General features: G+C 31.3%; 2 protein-coding genes across 2 annotated transcripts; both read left to right on the top strand.

Moving 5' to 3' along the window:
* Nucleotides 1–1,322: 1,322 nt before the first annotated feature.
* Nucleotides 1,323–5,704, top strand: LOC118061784 (polyadenylate-binding protein 3). The gene is made up of 7 exons (XM_035075353.2): nucleotides 1,323–1,828; nucleotides 2,378–3,153; nucleotides 3,270–3,347; nucleotides 3,429–3,518; nucleotides 4,101–4,400; nucleotides 4,876–5,100; nucleotides 5,207–5,704. The coding sequence occupies exons 1-7, from the start codon at nucleotides 1,570–1,572 to the stop codon at nucleotides 5,426–5,428; spliced, it is 1,950 nt and encodes a 649-aa protein (XP_034931244.1). The 5' UTR covers nucleotides 1,323–1,569; the 3' UTR covers nucleotides 5,429–5,704.
* A 7,655-nt stretch (nucleotides 5,705–13,359) lies between these two features.
* LOC118061785 (uncharacterized) lies at nucleotides 13,360–17,915 on the top strand. The gene is made up of 3 exons (XM_035075354.2): nucleotides 13,360–13,765; nucleotides 14,530–14,694; nucleotides 17,609–17,915. The coding sequence occupies exons 1-3, from the start codon at nucleotides 13,466–13,468 to the stop codon at nucleotides 17,705–17,707; spliced, it is 564 nt and encodes a 187-aa protein (XP_034931245.1). The 5' UTR covers nucleotides 13,360–13,465; the 3' UTR covers nucleotides 17,708–17,915.
* The last annotated feature ends 931 nt before the right edge of the window (nucleotides 17,916–18,846 follow it).

The raw sequence follows: 18,846 nt of genomic DNA, 5'->3' as shown, positions 1-18,846 counted from the left end.
CTCGCTACAAAATCGGGTTAAGAACTTGAGATTGTAAGATTAGTAGGTGTGAGTACTTGGCCCTCTTGGTTTTTGGGCTCCTTTCCCTTTACCTGACCCAATATTAAGGCCTTTACCTGACCCATCTTAAGGCCTAAGGGCACTTTTTATGCACCCTCCTAATACATATTAGTTTTAAAGAGTGTTTGAGAAATTTAATTATAATTATTTTTTAAAATATATTTTTAATATATTAAAATAATATTTTTTTATTTTTTATAAATTATTTTTAACATAGTGTATTAAAAAAATCTAAAAACACAAAAAAATATTAATTTAAAATAAAAAAAATTAAAATATTTTTTTTCAAAAACACTTTTGAAACGTATAAATAAATAAGCTCTTTGAGTACATAGATGGGCTTTTCATGCTCCGAATGATACTTTAATATTTTTTTAAATTAAATTTAAAATATTTTTAAAATAATATTTTTTTATTTTTAACATTAGCATATTAAATTATTTAAAAACATATAAAAAATATTAATTTGATATTTTTTTCAAATGAAAAATATATTATCACTGTTTTTTTTAATAATTTTAATGTGTTAATGTAAAAAATACAAAAAAATAATTAATATATTTTTAAATAAAAATTATTTTAAAAAAATATTTTACACCATAATATCACTCTATCAAATATCACCCATTTCGCTTTCCCCTTGTTGCTTTTTCCCTCTTTCTTTCGGTTTATTTTCCTTTTCACTCTTTTGTTTTTAACTTCTTTCTGGGTCCATTTTACTTTCCTTTGTTCACCCCTGAAGAAACATGGATGTTTTTACTTTTTAATACATGTTTTAGAAAGACTAGAAGAAATAGTATAGATTAATCATTATTATTTTTTAAAAAAAAACAGCATATTTAGCTTAAAAAATAGAAGAGAAAAAAAAAACAAACATCAAGAAAAGCTACAATAGTAACTTTTTATTAAAATATTTTAATACTTCTATTTTTTTAAAATACTTTTCTTTTATTTCTTTTTTTATTAAAATATGCTGATTTTCAAAAACAAAAACCGAAGAAACCAGAGCAGAAGGCGTACATCCATCAAATTAAACATAAATAAATAAAATAACACCGTAATAAGAAAAGAAAAAAAGTCCATCCGAAAAAAGAAACAACTTGCAGGGGTAACCGGCACAAACAAAGCCTTGAATCGAATGCCACGTCATGAGTCTCCCAACAAACAACAACTAACTCACACGTGCGGTTCTTTTTTAAAAAAAAGTTTTAAATTAATTAAACGAATCAAATCAAAACAAAAGATTTGGAAGAAACTGTTCCTGTCTCTTTCCTTTCCCTCACATATATAAACTCTCTCTGCCTCCCTTTCCTTTCACTCTCCTTCCTCCACCTCTCCCTTTCCAAAGAGGAAACAAACCCAACAAAAAAATAAATAAATAAATAAAATTGAATCCATTTATACAAAGAACTCTACTTCTCTTCAATCTCCATCCTCATTCTCAAACCCTAGCATTATTATTTCTCAATTTCATCCCCTTTCCTTTTCTTTCAGAGAAGAAAGAAAGTGATGGCGGCAGCACTTGCGGCACCAGCGGTTACGGCTCAACCAGCGGCAGTGGCTGCTACTGCATTGGGAACGGCTGAAGCAGGGCAGTTTCCGAATTCTTCGCTTTACGTTGGGGATCTGGAGCATAACGTTAACGAAGGACAACTGTTTGATCTGTTTAGCCAGGTGGCGCAGGTTGTTTCCATCAGGGTTTGTAGGGATCAGGCTAGACGATCCTCACTTGGTTATGCTTATGTCAATTTCAGCAACCCTCAAGATGGTAACTTTTTTCGCCTTTTATACGATTCTTTGGCTCTTGTTTTTAGTCCCTGATACTAATTTGTTTTCATGTGTTATTGTTAATCAACGCGTGCGTGCATGCATCAGTGCTGAGAATTTAATTTAATTTATTTTTTGTACTGATTGATGTCAATCTATTTATAGTTTTCCTAGTTATTAAGATCAATCTAATTAGTTTTTTTTACTGCAAAGGTTAGGAGAAAGAGGGGAGATTGGAGGTTTATTTATTGACGCTTGATTTTTTCTGTTTCTTGGTTTTTAAGAAAAAATTCTGGAACTTTTTTGTGCACAGTCCATGAATGCCAGCCACTGTGAACAACAACTTCCTGGTTTTTTCCCAAGCTTATCCAATATTTCTGATACCCTTCCTCACACCTTTTGAATGTTGCACGCCTTAGTTTAATGTAATTGTCAATTTAGATTTGTGTGTACATATTCTGTCCCTGTGACTTGAAGTATGAGGGCATACGTCATTTTCCTCAATCCCTTCTCAGCATTTTGATCCTGAATTTGGTTTTGTGAACTGCAGCTGCAAATGCAATGGAGCTTCTGAACTTCACCCCTTTGAATGGGAAAGCTATCAGAATTATGGTTTCCCATCGTGATCCTAGTATGAGGAAGAGTGGACATGCAAATGTCTTCATCAAGAACCTGGACACTTCAATTGATAACAAGGCATTGCAGGAAACATTTGCTTCCTTTGGGCCTGTCCTTTCCTGCAAGGTAGCTGTTGACAACAATGGTCAATCAAAAGGTTATGGTTTTGTACAGTTTGAAAATGAGGAAGCTGCTCAAAGCGCAATCAATCGGTTGAACGGTATGCTGATAAATGATAAAGAAGTTTATGTTGGACGTTTTGTTCGACACCAAGAAAGGATTGAGGCCACTGGATCACCAAAATTTACAAATGTTTATGTTAAGAATTTGTCGGAGACAACTTCTGATGAGGACCTTAAGAAATTCTTCAGTAATTATGGTGCCATCACCAGTGCAATTGTTATGAAGGACCAAAGTGGGAAGTCCAAAGGTTTTGGTTTCGTGAACTTCCAGAGCCCAGATTCTGCTGCTGCTGCTGTTGAGAAGTTGAACGGGACCGCCTTCAATGATAAGGTTTGGTATGTGGGGAGGGCCCAGAGGAAAGGAGAAAGGGAGGCAGAGTTAAAAGCCAGGTTTGAACAGGAAAGAAATAGCAGATATGAGAAACTGAAGGCTGCCAACCTGTATTTAAAAAATCTTGATGACAAAATTGATGATGAAAAACTGAAGGAATTATTTTCTGAGTTTGGATCTGTAACATCATGCAAGGTATATTTTATTTATAAGTAATAAATATGATGTAGATGCTTTTAAAAGTGATACTTGGGTTATTTTTCCATGTAAATAAATTTTTCTTTGTTATCCATGTGCTAATATTTCTTCAGGTTATGCTTGATCAACAAGGACTGAGTAAGGGCTCTGGTTTTGTTGCCTTTTCTACACCTGAGGAAGCTTCAAGAGCTGTAAGTTTTTAATTTTTATTTGTGATTATACAGTTGCATTTTTTTGTATATTAATTTGCTATCACCAATTTCTGTTTTCAGATGAATGGAATGAATGGAAAGATGATAGGAAAGAAACCCCTGTATGTAGCTGTTGCCCAACGCAGAGAAGAGAGGAAGGCTCGGCTGCAGGTGATCCTCATTACTGCATATTTTTCTCATCAAACAATTATTTTTCTCTTTTTTGCTCCAATAAGAAAACCTTTGTTGCCGGGAATCACATGATCATTTATTCAACTTTTCATATGACCTGTACATGTCTTGCATAGTCCTCAAATCTGTTTTATACTGGTGGCACCTATAAACTATGACTACTGAACTCTCCAATTGCTTTGTATCATTGTCATTGTTAATCTGGATGAAGACCTTGATTTACAGCCGGAATGACTAGTTTTTTGCTTTTTTTTTTATGAGCTTTGGGGGGTGAAATGATTCAGATGCCCTGTAAAACCAGGTCCAGATGAAGATGGATAAAGCAAGATATATTCAGGAATCTGAGGGCTGCTTTTGTCTTGCAATTTACTTTTCAAGACCTAAAGTTGATTTTTTTTTCCCCATAAAACAACAGCAGTGTGCACAGAGACATGAGAGTTATGCTTGCTATAAAGTTCAATAGTTTGAAAGTATATAAGGCTAGAATCTGATGTAGTCGCCTATATTTTCACTTTATTTGTAAAGTGTAGATGGATTGTCTTAATTGGCTTTTCTTCTCAGGCACATTTTACTCAAATTCAGGCACCTGGACTATCACCTATGCCTTCAGGGCTTCCTGGATATCATCCTGGGGCACCCAGGCTTGTACCACAGCAGCTCTTTTTTGGCCAAGGAACTGCCGGCATGATGCCCCCTCAGCCTACAGGCTATGGTTTCCAGCAGCAACTTTTGTCTGGAATGCGTGCTGGTGTTGGCCCAAACTTTGTTATGCCATATCAGATGCAAAGGCAAGGACAACAAGGGCAGAGGATGGGTATTCGGCGTGGAGGGAACCACCAACAGATTCAGCAGCAACAGCAGGTACATTATCGTTTAAATGTCTTTCAATGTTTCCCTCCTTTAACTGTCACTTAAGAAAGTATCATGTTTTCCCTTACATAAGTAGTGTGATTGTTAATTTTCTTATGTTAGTTTTACTGCTTTACATGGGCAAATCATTTTAATTTTTCCTGAAGTTTTTATTGTAAAGAGGCGCTTGCTTGATTGGAACCTCATGACTAAAGTATGAGGTATTATTGCACTGCAATTTTTTAGGAACATTGTGTCTAAATTTTCTTCCTCTGATTGTTAATTACATGATGGAGAGCGGCCACTGTTATTTTCGCCATCACCTGATCTCTTTGCTCTTACTATTCTCATTTTTGTTTTGTATCATGGGCTAATTGTACTCAATTCAGTGTTGCCCCTAATCTTGATGTGTATTTTGAGTCGACCTAAAAACTAATCTGCTACAACTGTTTTTACATGTCTGATATATGCTTCATTTTAAATTCAGCTATTGCACCGAAATACCAATCAAGGCTTAAGATACATGGGAAATGCAAGAAATGGCATAGATTCATCTGCAGCTCCCCAAGGTTTTGTTGCTCCAGTGATGTCTTTTCCCTTTGAGGCATCAGGGATGCCTGTAACTCCTAGCGATGCCCAGCGAACCGCTCCAGTTCCCATCTCAGCTCTCACAACTGCTTTGGCGTCTGCTACACCAGAGAAGCGCATGGTGGTATGTAACACAACATTTCTCCCCCATTTTGAGAAAATGCACCTTATGCAAGTTGGAGAAGGATGTATGAAACATAACTAATGTTTTTTTTTATGCTTTCTGGCAGATGCTGGGTGAACAGCTTTATCCCCTCGTGGAACGTCTCGAGCCAGATCATGTGGCAAAGGTGACTGGGATGCTGTTGGAGATGGATCAAACCGAGGTGCTACATCTTATTGAATCTCCCGATGCTCTCAAGAAAAAGGTGGCTGAGGCAATGCAGGTCCTTCAGGAAGTTGGCGCTTCTAGCGTTGGTGATGAGCTTGGTTCATTGGCACTCAATGAATGAAGCGTGCCTTATTTTTGTGGGTAAATGCATATTGGTGCTTCTGAGCCCAGTTTTTGGAGGGCTTGATAACCGGTCGGCCATTCTTGGAGTTTCTCTGAAACTAATCTTCTAGGACCTTATTTTGTTTAGTGGATTGGTGGCTTGCCACCGAAATTGAGTAGATTTTTTTATCTGGATTCGAGGACATGAAAAGGCTAGCGATTTTTAGGATTATCATGTTATTTTATGTTTCTCTAAACTATTATTCTTTGACCTATCATAGAATTTTATTCTGGATTTTGGGTTTTTTTTTTTATGATAATGCGTAGCTATTGGTTAGTTAATTATACAGTGAGCTATAAATTGGGTTAGGAATGAGTTGACAGGAGATCAGTGGTGGTGTGGATTGGAGAGAGAATGCGATGCCATTTCATCATCACCGCCATTCTCGAAAGACCAGGTGAGCAATAGACGAATCAAGCTTTTCTTTAATAATCCTATACCCTTTTTCTTAACAAAAAGGGTTGATATGACATTTTTACCCTGTCAGATTCTGCGTTGCCGGTGTAAAATATAGTTCTGAAATCTTGGGGGTGACGTGGAGAAGTTTTAGCACGCAATGCAATGCGGGTACGATTAGACTTTGCTGCAGTCTTATCTCACAGGCGACAGTGAAAACTAAGCGTGTTCAATATGCCCCTAAGCTCCTGCCACCGAATAATGAGTCCCGATGTGGATTTACTATGGTTCTTGAATTTGTAGCGTCAGCTTGCAAAATTTGCATGTTTTCAGGAAACGAGGGCATGAACAACGCATATGATGCCGTACCTAACTCTAATTTCTATTCTATTTAGGTAATAAAAATATTTTCTAAATTTTTTTGTATTTTTTTTTCAGAAAATATTTTTAAAAAAGTATTTTTCTATATTTATTTCTTTTTAAATATTTTACAAAAAAATTAGTTAATGTAAAATATTTATAATCAACCTTTAAATTTAATTTATTTACTAAAAAAAATTTCAATCTATAAAATTTCATAAAATAGTTTTTAAATAGAATTCATTTCCAGTATCATTCAATTATTTCAACTATTATTGTCACCTTACAGCTGCTGCGGCTACCATCACCGCCTCACCAACACCTCTTTCACCATAATTATCTACTCTTTCTATACCTCTTCAACCACCATGGTCATCTTATAACAATTATAATTACTTCACCATTACTCTCCACCATCATCATCATGTTACCATTATCACCATTACTCTCCACCATCATCATCATGTTACCATCATTGTTGTTATTATCTCATCACAATTATGACTACCTCATCATTACTTCCTCTATCTTTAATACTATACAATCATCATCATTTCATCATCATTATTATTAGAAAATATTTAAATGCAAAATATTTCAGGAGAAGAAAACGAAACCTTATTTTCCAAAGGTGATTATCTACAGTAACTACTCCAGCGTGGGTCCAAGATGATTGCCGTTAGCTAGGAAGCTGCTCTTGTAATGACATTCATATCAGTATTCTCGCCCCCTCCCTTTTCTCTTGCAGCTTTCAACCTTTGACGGTTTCTCTGAGCATTAATTTTAGCAACAATGAGGACACTGCCTTGGATTAATGTACTTGCCAGTTACCACTATATTCTGTTTTGTATGAACAAATGCATCTTGTTTATGTTCTCTAGTCTCTGATTTAATTACATGATGAGTTTCCAGTATCAAATGTTCCTTTCCCGAGGAAGATTAAATTTAAAACTTCCTAAAGCAGTGAAAAAAACACAACCACTCAAACGAGATCAACTACACTCCAAATCAGTGACAAATAGCTCAAAACTTTCCTATTTTCAGTTAATTTTCGTTTCTGACCTATATAGTAAACAAAGTAAAAGATCTTACACATGAAGTCTGGGCGTACATCATCTTCTACCTTTCGATTGTCATCCAATATGGTCTCCCAATCGCCATAGCTCTGGTGGTGAGCTCCAACATTTCTTCCCCTCCCAAAATTAAAACCATCCTCATCTAATATCATGTGATCACCCCATTTGGAAGCTTTGGTTTTCCCAATTGCTGGCTGGGAAGTCTTCGCCTCCTCCTCCTCACTTGTTTCATGCAATCACTCCATTTGTGAATTGTCAGCACTCTTTGTAGAACGTTTTTTTCTTGATTCCTTGTCCGCAACTCAAAGATAACCAAAACAATTAAGACTATGAAACTTTAAACATGAGAAATCTCTCAATTCATTTATTAAAATTCCAGTACCTCGAGAAATGTCAATTGTATTCCTCTTTGAACAAATTGTCTTGTACAGATTACCTTTGCGGCTATCTCCACTACCAGGCCCATAATCATAGTTCCTCAATTTGGGTTTCTTGAACATCTCCTCCAGCGATTATGTCACAGCCACTGAACCAGTCCTCTCCTGCACCATCGGATTTCCCATTCCCTGTAGGGCGATGAAGGTCGTCTGCATAATCTTCTTCTGTTCTGGGTGGCTTGGGATTCTTGGTTTTGTTTCTCCATCTGTTTTTTTTTTTTTTTTTTTTTTTCCTGGAGGAGGGGGTGTTTTGGTGGTTCAAATTTTGGGCACTTGGCGCCAAGATTCAGAACTTTGGGCCAGCTGCTTGAGATGGGTCATGGCCCAATTTATTATCGTAGAGGGCTACACACTTGTAATAGAATTCTCCTTCAGCGTCGATGGAGTTTCAACTTTCAAGTTCGAGAAAGGTCCACCACTTATATATTTTAATGTGTTGTTTGTTTATTGAAAGTTAATTTTTGAAAAATTATTTTTTAAATTTTTAAATTTTTATTTATTATTAAAAAATTAATTGATTAAAAATATTTTTCAATTAAAAAAAATTAGTAAAAAAAAAATTTCTTTTATTTTAAGTGGAAAATACTTAATTTTCAAAAGTTAAAAAGACTCAAAAAAATATATTGTTATTTGTTTATTATATCGAATTTAGTTTTTAATTTTTTTTTTTGAATTTTTTTTTTTTTTAATTTCATCCCTTAAAATTTTATTTTATTTTATTTTTATATTAATTTTGATTCTTATTATTTTTATTGATATTTTTTTTTCTCCTATTATTTTTTTTAATTTAAATTTTTTTTATTTATTAGATTTGATTTTTATTCTTTTAATTATTATTTATTTTATTTAAAATAATTTATGAAATTAAATTTTTTTTCTTTTTAATTTTATTATTTTTCAATTTTTTTATTATATTTAGTCATTATTCATTTAATAAATTTAAAATAATAATTAAAATATTAATAAATTATTTTATATCTTATTTTTCATGATATACCGAATAATATTGAATTCACGCAACCCAACTTGAAATTTTATCTCTGCACAAAATACTGGAAACTTCAGTGGTAAGTATTTAGCTGCTAATCGATGTTGGATTTTAAAATATTTTGCCAGCCATTTTTATTTTTTATTAAAGGATTGATTGGGTGTGCCAGTACAGAAATATTAAAGGAAATAAATTTTAGTGCGTTTTTTAAAATAAACTAAAAAATTTGAAAAAAATAATTGTACTGTACTAACCTATTTAGTGGTTGTTTGGGAGTGTGGCTATGGGTGAGGTCCACCCGCAGCCACACTAAGTGCTGTTTGGTTAACCAAAATAAATTGTTTTTTGATGGTGGGACCCATCAAATTCTGAGCCGCACCACATGTTTTGGAGAAGCAGCAAAATCGTAGAGTAGAAAAGCAGAACAGTGGAGCCATGATCCACTATTGCAACAGTGCGAGTGAATTAATTCACTCGCACTGTTACAGTTTTAGTTTTTTTTTTTTTTTTTTAATTTGAAAAACATTGCAATAAGTTTAGTTTTTTTTTTCTTGAAAAATTAATGTAATTAATTGATTTTACTCGTATTGTTCACGTGAACATGAACAATATTATTTTTTTTTAAATTAGTTTAAGGTGAATTAAATTTACTCGTATTGTAATCTCAATTTTATTCCTGATAATATTTTACTTAATTTTATTGCACGCTCAAAAAATTATTTTTTTTGTAGTTCTTGTCGAATGAATTTTGTACATAATAAAATTGTAAATGTTTTTTAAAAAAATGTGTTTTACTTGAAAAACTAGTATTTAATATTATTTAATAACACTACATAAAAAGAAATTCAGTTTTTATTTTTATTTTAATTGTGTTCTATTTAAAAAATTAAAAGGAGATCGCTGGATGACGTAACAAAAGATTCAGTTTTGGTTGTTGTGCGCTTAAGAAACCATGAAAAATATAGTTCTTATTGGATAGATTTCGCATGTGATGACATTGCACATAGTGTAATGGAATAATAAAAAATATTTGATATCAATATTATTTATTTCATGATGTAATAACAGTAGTTGAATTTACAATATTTAAATTAAAAATCATTAATATAAATATATATATTTTTAATTATTTTATAACCTCAATTTGAAAAGCATTTTTATTAACCAAACACATTAAACTACTTTTTCTTCAACCTCAATTTCAACCACAGTTTTAACAAAACAACTATTTTTTCAAACCAACCTCAACTAAAAGTACTTTTTATAAAACAACTTTTTTTAAACCACAATCACAAAAGCTACCGCAATATCAAACACACCCAGTAATCACGTGTTTTTAAAAAATATTTTTTAATTAAAAATATATTAAAATAATTTTTTTTTATTTTTTATATCAATTCATTAAAATCATTAAAAAATATCATAAAAAAATATTAATTTAATATTTTAAAAAAATATATTTTAAAAAACAGAAAGTTTGACCATGGATTTCACTATTTCCCTGAACAGTGCTCTCTTCCTCTCTGTATCTCTCCCTCTCCTTCCATTTTGATCATCTAACTTTATTTCTTTAATAATCTCATCTTTTCAAGTTATATTGGGGTGATTTTACATGCCAGGTTTTTTCTCTTCGTATGTTTTCACGTATGCAAAGTGTCAAAAAAAACTATTTTAATATTAAATTAAAGATTGATTTTTGATATAAAATATTAGGTTAAAGTTAAAAAAAAGAAAAAAAGTCCTCATTTTCATTTTTTTAAAAAAAACTTAAATTTGGTCCATGAAGTCTGAGTTAATGTATTTATTTTGTCATTGAAGTTTTAAGATGTTATGTTTTGGATCTAAACATTTATTTTTTTTCATGTTTCAATTTTCTGAATGTTGGAGAAGGTGAGAGAAAATTGTTAAAAAATATTAGTGAGAGAGAAAGTGTTTAGATGATCATATTTTGATCATAAAAAAAACTAATTTTGGTGTTAATGAGTTTCTTTTTACGAGGGGAGTTTAATAAATATGGTGTTAATTTTAAACAATGTTAGAAAAGGTATACCAAGGTGGTCCATAAGGTTTTTTAATTAATTTATTTCTCATTTTTTAAAGCCATTAAAGGGTGTTTTGTGGTTGGAAATTAATTTATTAAAGTTTATAGAGTATTTTTCTAATTGTTTTCAAGTAGAAACAAGTTGAAAATATTTTTTAAGTAGAAAAGGCCAAAAACTACTAGGCTTAGTAGGCTATGCATGTGCGCCTAATTGGTTTTTTGAAAGAAACATGTCATGTTAGGTGTGTGTGTAGGACTTCGTGCTTGATCCATCCAAAAGAGGCTTGGTCTACACGTAAGGCCTTTTTAAATTTTGTACGTTAAAGTATGGATGATGTATTGCTTGTTTTTTATTTCTTTTTTTTTTTAAAAAAAAAAACAATATAGTTGACTTAATCATTTATTGGCCTAGTTTTATAATGACCCTTTGGTTGCCAAAAAGTTAGCCTTGGTTTTTTTTTTTTCTTTCCAAAAAAGTTAATTTATTAGCTTAGTTTCTAATGACCTTTTGGTTGCTAGAAAGTTAGTCCTAGTTTTTTTTGTCAAAAAAAATATAAATTTAGCTTGTTTTTATCCAAAATACCTAGAAACACCTTAAAAACCTTGATAAATTCACTTTTGACCTTGAATAACATAAAAATCACCTAAAAAAATAAAATCAACCCGAAATAATAATAAAAATTCTCAAGCTTTGGATATACCATCTTGGGTGATGGGGGAGAACATATAGTAAAACTCTTCTCATTAAATGAAACTCGTTAATATAAAATTTAATATTTTTTATGGCTAAAATTGGTATCAACCAATATTTTTCTATATGATTGGAAATTAACTACTTTCTATATTGTCTCTCAAGCAAGAAACTCAAAATAAAAAAAATAAGGTTGTGTATCAAAATTATAATTTTAAAGCATTGAGGGACAAAAAATATATCATTTAGAAAGTTGGAGGAACAAAATGAATTTTTCACCCTAATCTTGAAACCACCCACCTATTTTTTTCACTCTTTATATTTTGATATCCTGACCTTAAATTATGTCATTTCATAATAAAGTTACTTAAATTATACATCAATGTGGATATAAAAGGGCAAATGATTTAAAAAAAAAAAGGTTCAGGGAGGGGGGAAAAAGGCATCGTGGCAATTTACTGTTTCTTGTGTTTTTATATGTGGTGGTCTGGACTATAATGATTTGCTTATGCTTTTTAATATTTTCTATAATTACTTGTAATGATATTTTTTTATTTATTAGTTTATATATATATTTTTATTTATTTTATTAAGTATAACCTCAATTTTTTATTAAAAAAATCATGATACGAAAACATATCCATAAAATCAATGGTTTTTTTCTTTTATATTAAAAATTAATTTAAAATCTTATCTATATGGCAATGTGGATTAAAGTACCTGAGACAATAACAAAAATCAGTAAAATATGTTTTGACAAAAAAAATGACTTGAATCAAAAAGTTATAGATTTTGGGTTGTGAACACGAGATGGAGAGCTCATTTGACATGTGACAACAATTGTTTTTCAATATGTCTTTTATTTAAAAATATATTGAAATAATTTTTTTAAAAATTTAATTTTGACATTAGCACATTAAAACAATTTGAAAACACCTAAAACAATTATTTTAGAGAAAAAGAAATAAAAAAAATATTAAAAAAATATTTTTAAAATACAAAAACAAACATAATAAAAAACTTGCATGTCAATTAAAAAAAACATGGGATGTCCTTAACATACGTGTTAGACCATCTTTCATGTTTTTTTGGTGTGGTCAAAGGGCAAAGTTGTTATAAGAATAAAAACTTTTTAATTTTATAATTGTGAATACAACTATGAATTAAGAATTATTTTTTGTAAACGCTTGTGAATTGCCATAGGTTTAAAAAAAATGATGAAATAGCAGAGTTTATAAAATTTTTATTTCAAATATGTTTTGAGTCAAGATATACATATTTTAAACTCCAATTAAAAACTAAAAAAGTTATTGTTCAAGTATTAGTGAGTGATTATGAGCAGTCAAGTGTGAATCTACCATAATCAAATGAGGACTTGCTTCAAACAAATTATATAGATGACCTAGTAGATGCATTTATGGATCAGTGGAACAAGTTTAGGGCCGAGAGAAGTTATAATCCTACTAGATCAAAATAATAGCTCAAAAAAACTATAATTTTTTATTTGATCGTTGGATTGCACTCGAATTCTTACAAGAGTTTTCAAAGGTTATTTTCTCTATAGTAGCCACTACACCATTGCGTGTGTTGTCATATATTTAGAATACCTCATGATTTTGATAATTTTAAGATTTTTTTATTTTATTTTTAAAATCAGATTATTGATTTCACCGACTATTATAAACTGATTAATTGAGCTTGAAATATCATAGCTTAATCATGTTGTACTTTAAAAATACATTAAGTGTCTTATCATGCTTAAGAATAATATTTCTAAACGCAACATTGTCTAACTACACTAATTACTAATATTTTTAATTTACTGTCCTAAGTGGCAAATTTATTCCCTGAATTGGTAAAAAACGCAACCCGAGCAAACACCCTTCTATATTACACGCTACACAACTCTAAAAGTGGGGAGAGACCTTCGGCTTTGGCCCACATCGCCAAAACCCAACAGTCAAAACTCTAATCCCTCATCCCTCTCCGCCCCTATCACCGCAGCTATGTCTTTGGACTCTCACATAGAAAAGGTCCTATGGACCAAGTTCCAAATCTCAAAACGAGTCACCGAACTCGCCTCTCAAATCACCTCCGATTTTTCCTCTGTTTCTCCCCCTCCACTCGTTGTGGGCGTGGCCACTGGAGCTTTCTTGTTCTTGGCTGACTTGGTCAGGCAAATCCAACTCCCCATTTCCGTTGATTTCATTCGTGCCGAATCATACGGTTCTGGCACTGAGTCCAGCGGAGCTCCCCGCATCTCCCTCGACTTGAAGCTCGATGTTAAAGAGAAACACGTCATTCTGGTAACTCTCCTCCTTTGACTCGTACAACTTACTATTCCTCACGTCTCGAGGTTTTTTTTTTTTTTTTTTTTTTTTTTAATATTCTTAGCAATAAATTAATGTGTTGGATGTTAATTTTGACCACAGTCGGGTAGGATTTCATTTCTGAACGGATGTTCCGCCTAACCCCCAAAATTATTGTTCTACAAGTATTCAACTGGTGGAAAATCAAGTTGAAAAGGAATCGGAATTGAGTTTAATGAGACTACAAGAATTAACACCATGGATTAAACCTTGGAAGAGATATTTTATCAAATGAAGCGTTATCATGATCTTTCCAAGAGAGTATGGTTCTTTTGAATTAATTGATTCAATCACATGGTATGGAAAATGATCCTCTCATGTCTCAACTCCGGAACAGATTGGCTTTATTAAAATCAAGTTGCAGGATGTTTTTTCTTGGTGGACATGTGCAATGATCCATGTTTTAGATTAATCACTGCTGTTCAATGACACATTGTTTCTGTGAAAAAAAAAAAAAACAAAAACACTCAGGATATGGGATGTTCTCATTTCCCTCCATACTCATATGACTGATCTGTAGTTAGACCAAACATGAATAGTAAATGACACGTATAGTTTAATGGAAAAATTATTAAAATCATTTTACATTTCCAAGATTTTTTCATTAATGATTTTTTTTTCCTATTATAATTTATCAGGGATTGTTGATTAAGGTAATGCTGTTTTCTGCTACTTAAAGCTTTACTATGTTGTTGTCTTAGGTTGAGGACATTGTAGACACAGGAAACACTTTATCTTGTCTCATTAAACACTTGGAATCCAAGGGAGCATCTGCTGTATCAGTGTGTACTTTCCTTGATAAACCAACCAGAAGGAAGGTGCATTTTGAACTATTGGGTGATGGAAAATATTACCAAGGATTTGAGGTACTCTCCCCCTGTGTTATATTGATTAGTGAATAAAGATATTTAGTTTATCATCATAAAAATATCCTAGAGTTTATACATATTTAAAATTATAAGTATATAAAAGTATAACTAATAACAAATATGCTTTCAACACAAAAATAATAATAGAATACTAGAATACATACTAATTATATATTCAAACTTGCAATTGATATAAAATAAAAAATCCTAGCATGCATACTAATAATAAAATTAACTATGCTTAAATTAAAACAAGAATGATACTAATTGTTGAAGCACTTTAAAGCAATGAATCTTTTATTGTTGTCAAGAATAAATCATTTGTCTTTAAGGTTTTCTTGCTCCTCGCTTGTGCAACTAGGATGTTTGCAATATGTTTTTCAAGATTTCAACACCACCACCTTGATTTATATGCATTTCTAAACAAGGTCTTTGAATAAAAGATTATGTAACTCAAATATCCCTCAATAAGATGAACCTAACCTCTAGATCTAGGAGGAAAATCAAAGCAGAAAAGGAGAAGAAAAATCCTAAAAATGAGGTGAGGAAGAATGTGTAAAATCTAAAAAATTCAAGTTAAAAACTCTTTATTCACCCTATTTTTATAGTGAATTTTGGAATATAAAAGGTTGAAGAATTAGTAAGAAATAATTCTCACCATTATTAACATTTGATTAATCACCATAAATCAATAATTAAATCTAGAAAAACCAAGGGTTATTTGAGATTAATTTCTCATTCACCCATAATTTGTTTAAATCATGTTAATTAAAACAAATTTTCAATAATTCTTCACATGAATAAAAATTGTCTCGCTAGTTTAAGAATGACTCAAATACATCTTGAACATACTGATTTGGTAGGTTATTACATTAGGATAAGTAACTTTTGACTTTGAACATTTCTTAATAAAATATTATCAGATTTATTTGGCTAAATAGCGAATCCAATGTCTTGAACTATTTAACATTTTGTGTAAACCAAGACATTAATACTCATGTAGTTCTCTACGTAGATATTTTCTTTGGTTCTCACTATTGTGTTCATTTTGATATTGAACAACTCTTGGATTCATGAATGCTTTAAAGAATTTATCCTTTATCAAAATTCTCAAAGAAACAACCACATTTTTCACTCATATAGGTGATCTTTTATTAAAAATATTTTGTTATATTCCACATGGTGTACCAATATATGAAAATCATTAAGAACTCAACTCATCATTTATCATGCTTCAGCTAGAACTTATTTTATCATAGAAATAAGCAGGAAATGATACTTTTCTAGTGTTATCGAGAATGTTACATGACTTAGTTTTTCATTTAAACCTGGATCTTGAAATCTTTAATCAACTAGGTATAATTACTATCATTAGACTTTCATCTTTTAAAGGCTTTAAACTCATTTCCTTCGATGAATTATACACAAGCTCTTTCGATAAATCTTTGGTTTGCAGATCCACAATTTTTTTTTTTTTACTATACATGGTCGATGAAAATAATTTTATTTTATAGCAAGTGCATAACAATATTATGTCTATGACGTAGATGTCCTAGACTTCTCCTTGTACTTTGTGCCCTTCCACTTGTTGACTAACTATTGCAATGAACACAAGTAACCAACATTAGTTTTGACCAACATAGAATATCCTCTAAGAAATTTTGAATTCATTCGGCTTCCTATCCAACTTTATCAAGAGCAATAGATCCTGATTCTATTGCGAATCTAGTGATACACATTTGCTTGGAGGATCTTCATGACACAACTGCTCCACCAAGTATGAAGATATCCATCTGTGGATTCAAATCCTTGGTGTCAGATATCCAATTAGCATTACTATACTCATCTTGGTTTAGATGCTCTTCTAAACAAGGTCTTTAAACCAAAGATTATGTAACTCAAATATCTTTAAAAAAGATAAACTTAAGCTCTAGATTTACAAGGAAAATCAAAGCATAAAAAGAAAAAGAAAAATACTTAAAATGAGGCGAGGAAGAGTGTAAAATATGAAAAAAAAATTTAAGTTAGAAACTCTTCCTTCATCCCACCTCCTATTTTTATAGTGAATTTTAGAAGTTAAAATATTGAAGGATTAATAAAAATTAATTCTCTCCATTATCAACTTATGATTAGCCACCATAAATCAAGAATTAAATCTAGAAAAATCAATGATTCTTCGAGTGGGAAAACCAGGTTCATTGAGATTAGTTTTTCATTTATCTATAATTTATTTATTCATGTTAAGTACAACAAATTTCCAACACCCCTCTTTCTCATGTGGTTCCATTGAACAAATTTTTCTTTGCTAGATTAGGTGGAAGGAAACACCTCCAACCCCTTGATGTAATCTTTATTGATGACATTTGATATTGAATGGGGAGAAGTATTTTTGAATATTTAGTTGTGACACCTATTTCACTGTTCCATAATCTGAACTCCTCAACCTGATTGTTCTCGTTTCTCCATTAGTTGCAAAAACCACGAGTTTTTTTTTTTTAAATATGCTTGTTCTGTATCAATTTTTTTTCTTCATCTTGTATTTCCATTGGAACAATTTCTCAATACTTTCATTTTAACTGTAAATATATCTACTCTGCTTGGATAGAAGTGGAACTGTTCGCTGTTGGATGAGTGGCATTTAGAAACTGTGACTGGATCCAGAGCTGGATTAAAAATCTGACTCTTTAGATTAATTCTCATGTTTCAAATTACTTCCTGAAACCGGGAATGCCTTCCATTAGAAACCAATGTTAGCATGGAGTGTAGCTGGCTCGTCATCAAAATACTATTTGTTTAGTCTGCGTATTAATGTTACATTAGCATTGGTATCAACTGCCGCATAAGCTTAATCTGACATCCCTTCTATTTGTTTTGAGTTGGAAATGATTTTTTCCCTGGTTTCTTTTTGCAGTGTCCAGATTACTTTGTCGTTGGTTACGGAATGGACTTTGCCGAACTATACAGGAATTTGCCTTACGTTGGTGTCTTGAAGCCTGAATATTACAATTGAGTTGATTCATCGTCAACAATGGTAGTATAGAATTCTGGAGGTCAACGGTTTTACTCTGCAAAATGTATGCTAAATACTTGCAGATATTGTTGATTTTTGAAATTACAGAGCTATAATTTCTTGAATAAAAGGTGAAGTTTGCAGGATTGTACAAATTCTTGCACCTGCTATTCTGGGCTTTTGGCTAATTTTCGTAAGTTTTTATTACTCTCACATTTTATCTTATACGCGCTATTGAGCTCATGTTAAGCAAACTTACTGAGCTGGATTTTCCAGAACTTGATTTAGTAATGTACGAGCGATGATAACATGAATCAAACTTGGGATAATTTGATTAATTTGTGACTCCAGGTGGAAGATTGTGGAAAAAAATAATTAAAAATCATAAAGTTTAAGGTTCAATAAATTAATATTAAAAAATAAAAAAATATTAAAGAAAACAATTTTGAGTTAATCATAGTTAATTTGACTAATTTATTATATGTGAAATTAAATTAATATTAAAAAGCTAAATTTTTTTCAAAGGTTATAGTTAAAAATTCAGCACTAATAATTCAAAATCAAAAGATAAAAGTAAAAATAAAAAAGAAAGTCCAGAAAATTTTATTTTAGTTAACCACCAGAATTAACTAAGAAACAATTTAAATCGAATTAATATTTAAAATTAATAACTTGAGTATGAGATTAGCTTATAAAAGATAAAAAAAAACCCCAAAATTTCCAATTATAAAAAAATAAAAGATAAAATAAATAGCAATTAAATAGCATGTTTAATTTTTTGTTTTTTAAAAGGTATTTTAGTTTTTTTTTTTTTAAAAAAAAAGATCACAAAGCTCCATTTAACTAGACAAGTTTTTTCTTTTTAATTATAAGAATAATTAGTAAATTTATTGTGCAATAAAAATATAAGAAAAACCGCTTTGCCATTGTTTAATATGAAATCCCGGTAAATTATTTTACCTTTCTTCTTCAGCTGTCACCGTGAAAGACAAAAACATCATTACAATACACACGTCTTGTTCCACAGTACAACACCGAGTCTCTTCAGTTTTTTCTGTTTTTGGTTGATAATGTAGTAATCCGATGCTGATGAACCCGAATTGATTCAGCGCTGCCTTAGTGGTGCCTCCAGCTGTGTA

This window comes from Populus alba, chromosome 5 (genome assembly GCF_005239225.2).
Source record: "Populus alba chromosome 5, ASM523922v2, whole genome shotgun sequence".
Classification (NCBI taxonomy): Eukaryota; Viridiplantae; Streptophyta; class Magnoliopsida; order Malpighiales; family Salicaceae; genus Populus; species Populus alba.
This window is presented reverse-complemented; position numbering and strand designations above follow the sequence as displayed.

What these genes read in the sequence shown, in the direction of transcription:
- LOC118061784 (XM_035075353.2), top strand. Translation starts at nt 1,570, where the DNA reads ATGGCGGCAGCACTTGCGGCACCAGCGGTTACGGCTCAACCAGCGGCA. An exon ending in TTTCAGCAACCCTCAAGATG is followed by an intron (nt 1,829 to 2,377) that starts GTAACTTTTTTC and finishes TGTGAACTGCAG; the next exon opens with CTGCAAATGCAATGGAGCTT. An exon ending in AGAGGAAGGCTCGGCTGCAG is followed by an intron (nt 3,519 to 4,100) that starts GTGATCCTCATT and finishes TTTTCTTCTCAG; the next exon opens with GCACATTTTACTCAAATTCA.
- LOC118061785 (XM_035075354.2), top strand. Translation starts at nt 13,466, where the DNA reads ATGTCTTTGGACTCTCACATAGAAAAGGTCCTATGGACCAAGTTCCAA. An exon ending in AAGAGAAACACGTCATTCTG is followed by an intron (nt 13,766 to 14,529) that starts GTAACTCTCCTC and finishes TTGTTGTCTTAG; the next exon opens with GTTGAGGACATTGTAGACAC. An exon ending in AATATTACCAAGGATTTGAG is followed by an intron (nt 14,695 to 17,608) that starts GTACTCTCCCCC and finishes TTCTTTTTGCAG; the next exon opens with TGTCCAGATTACTTTGTCGT.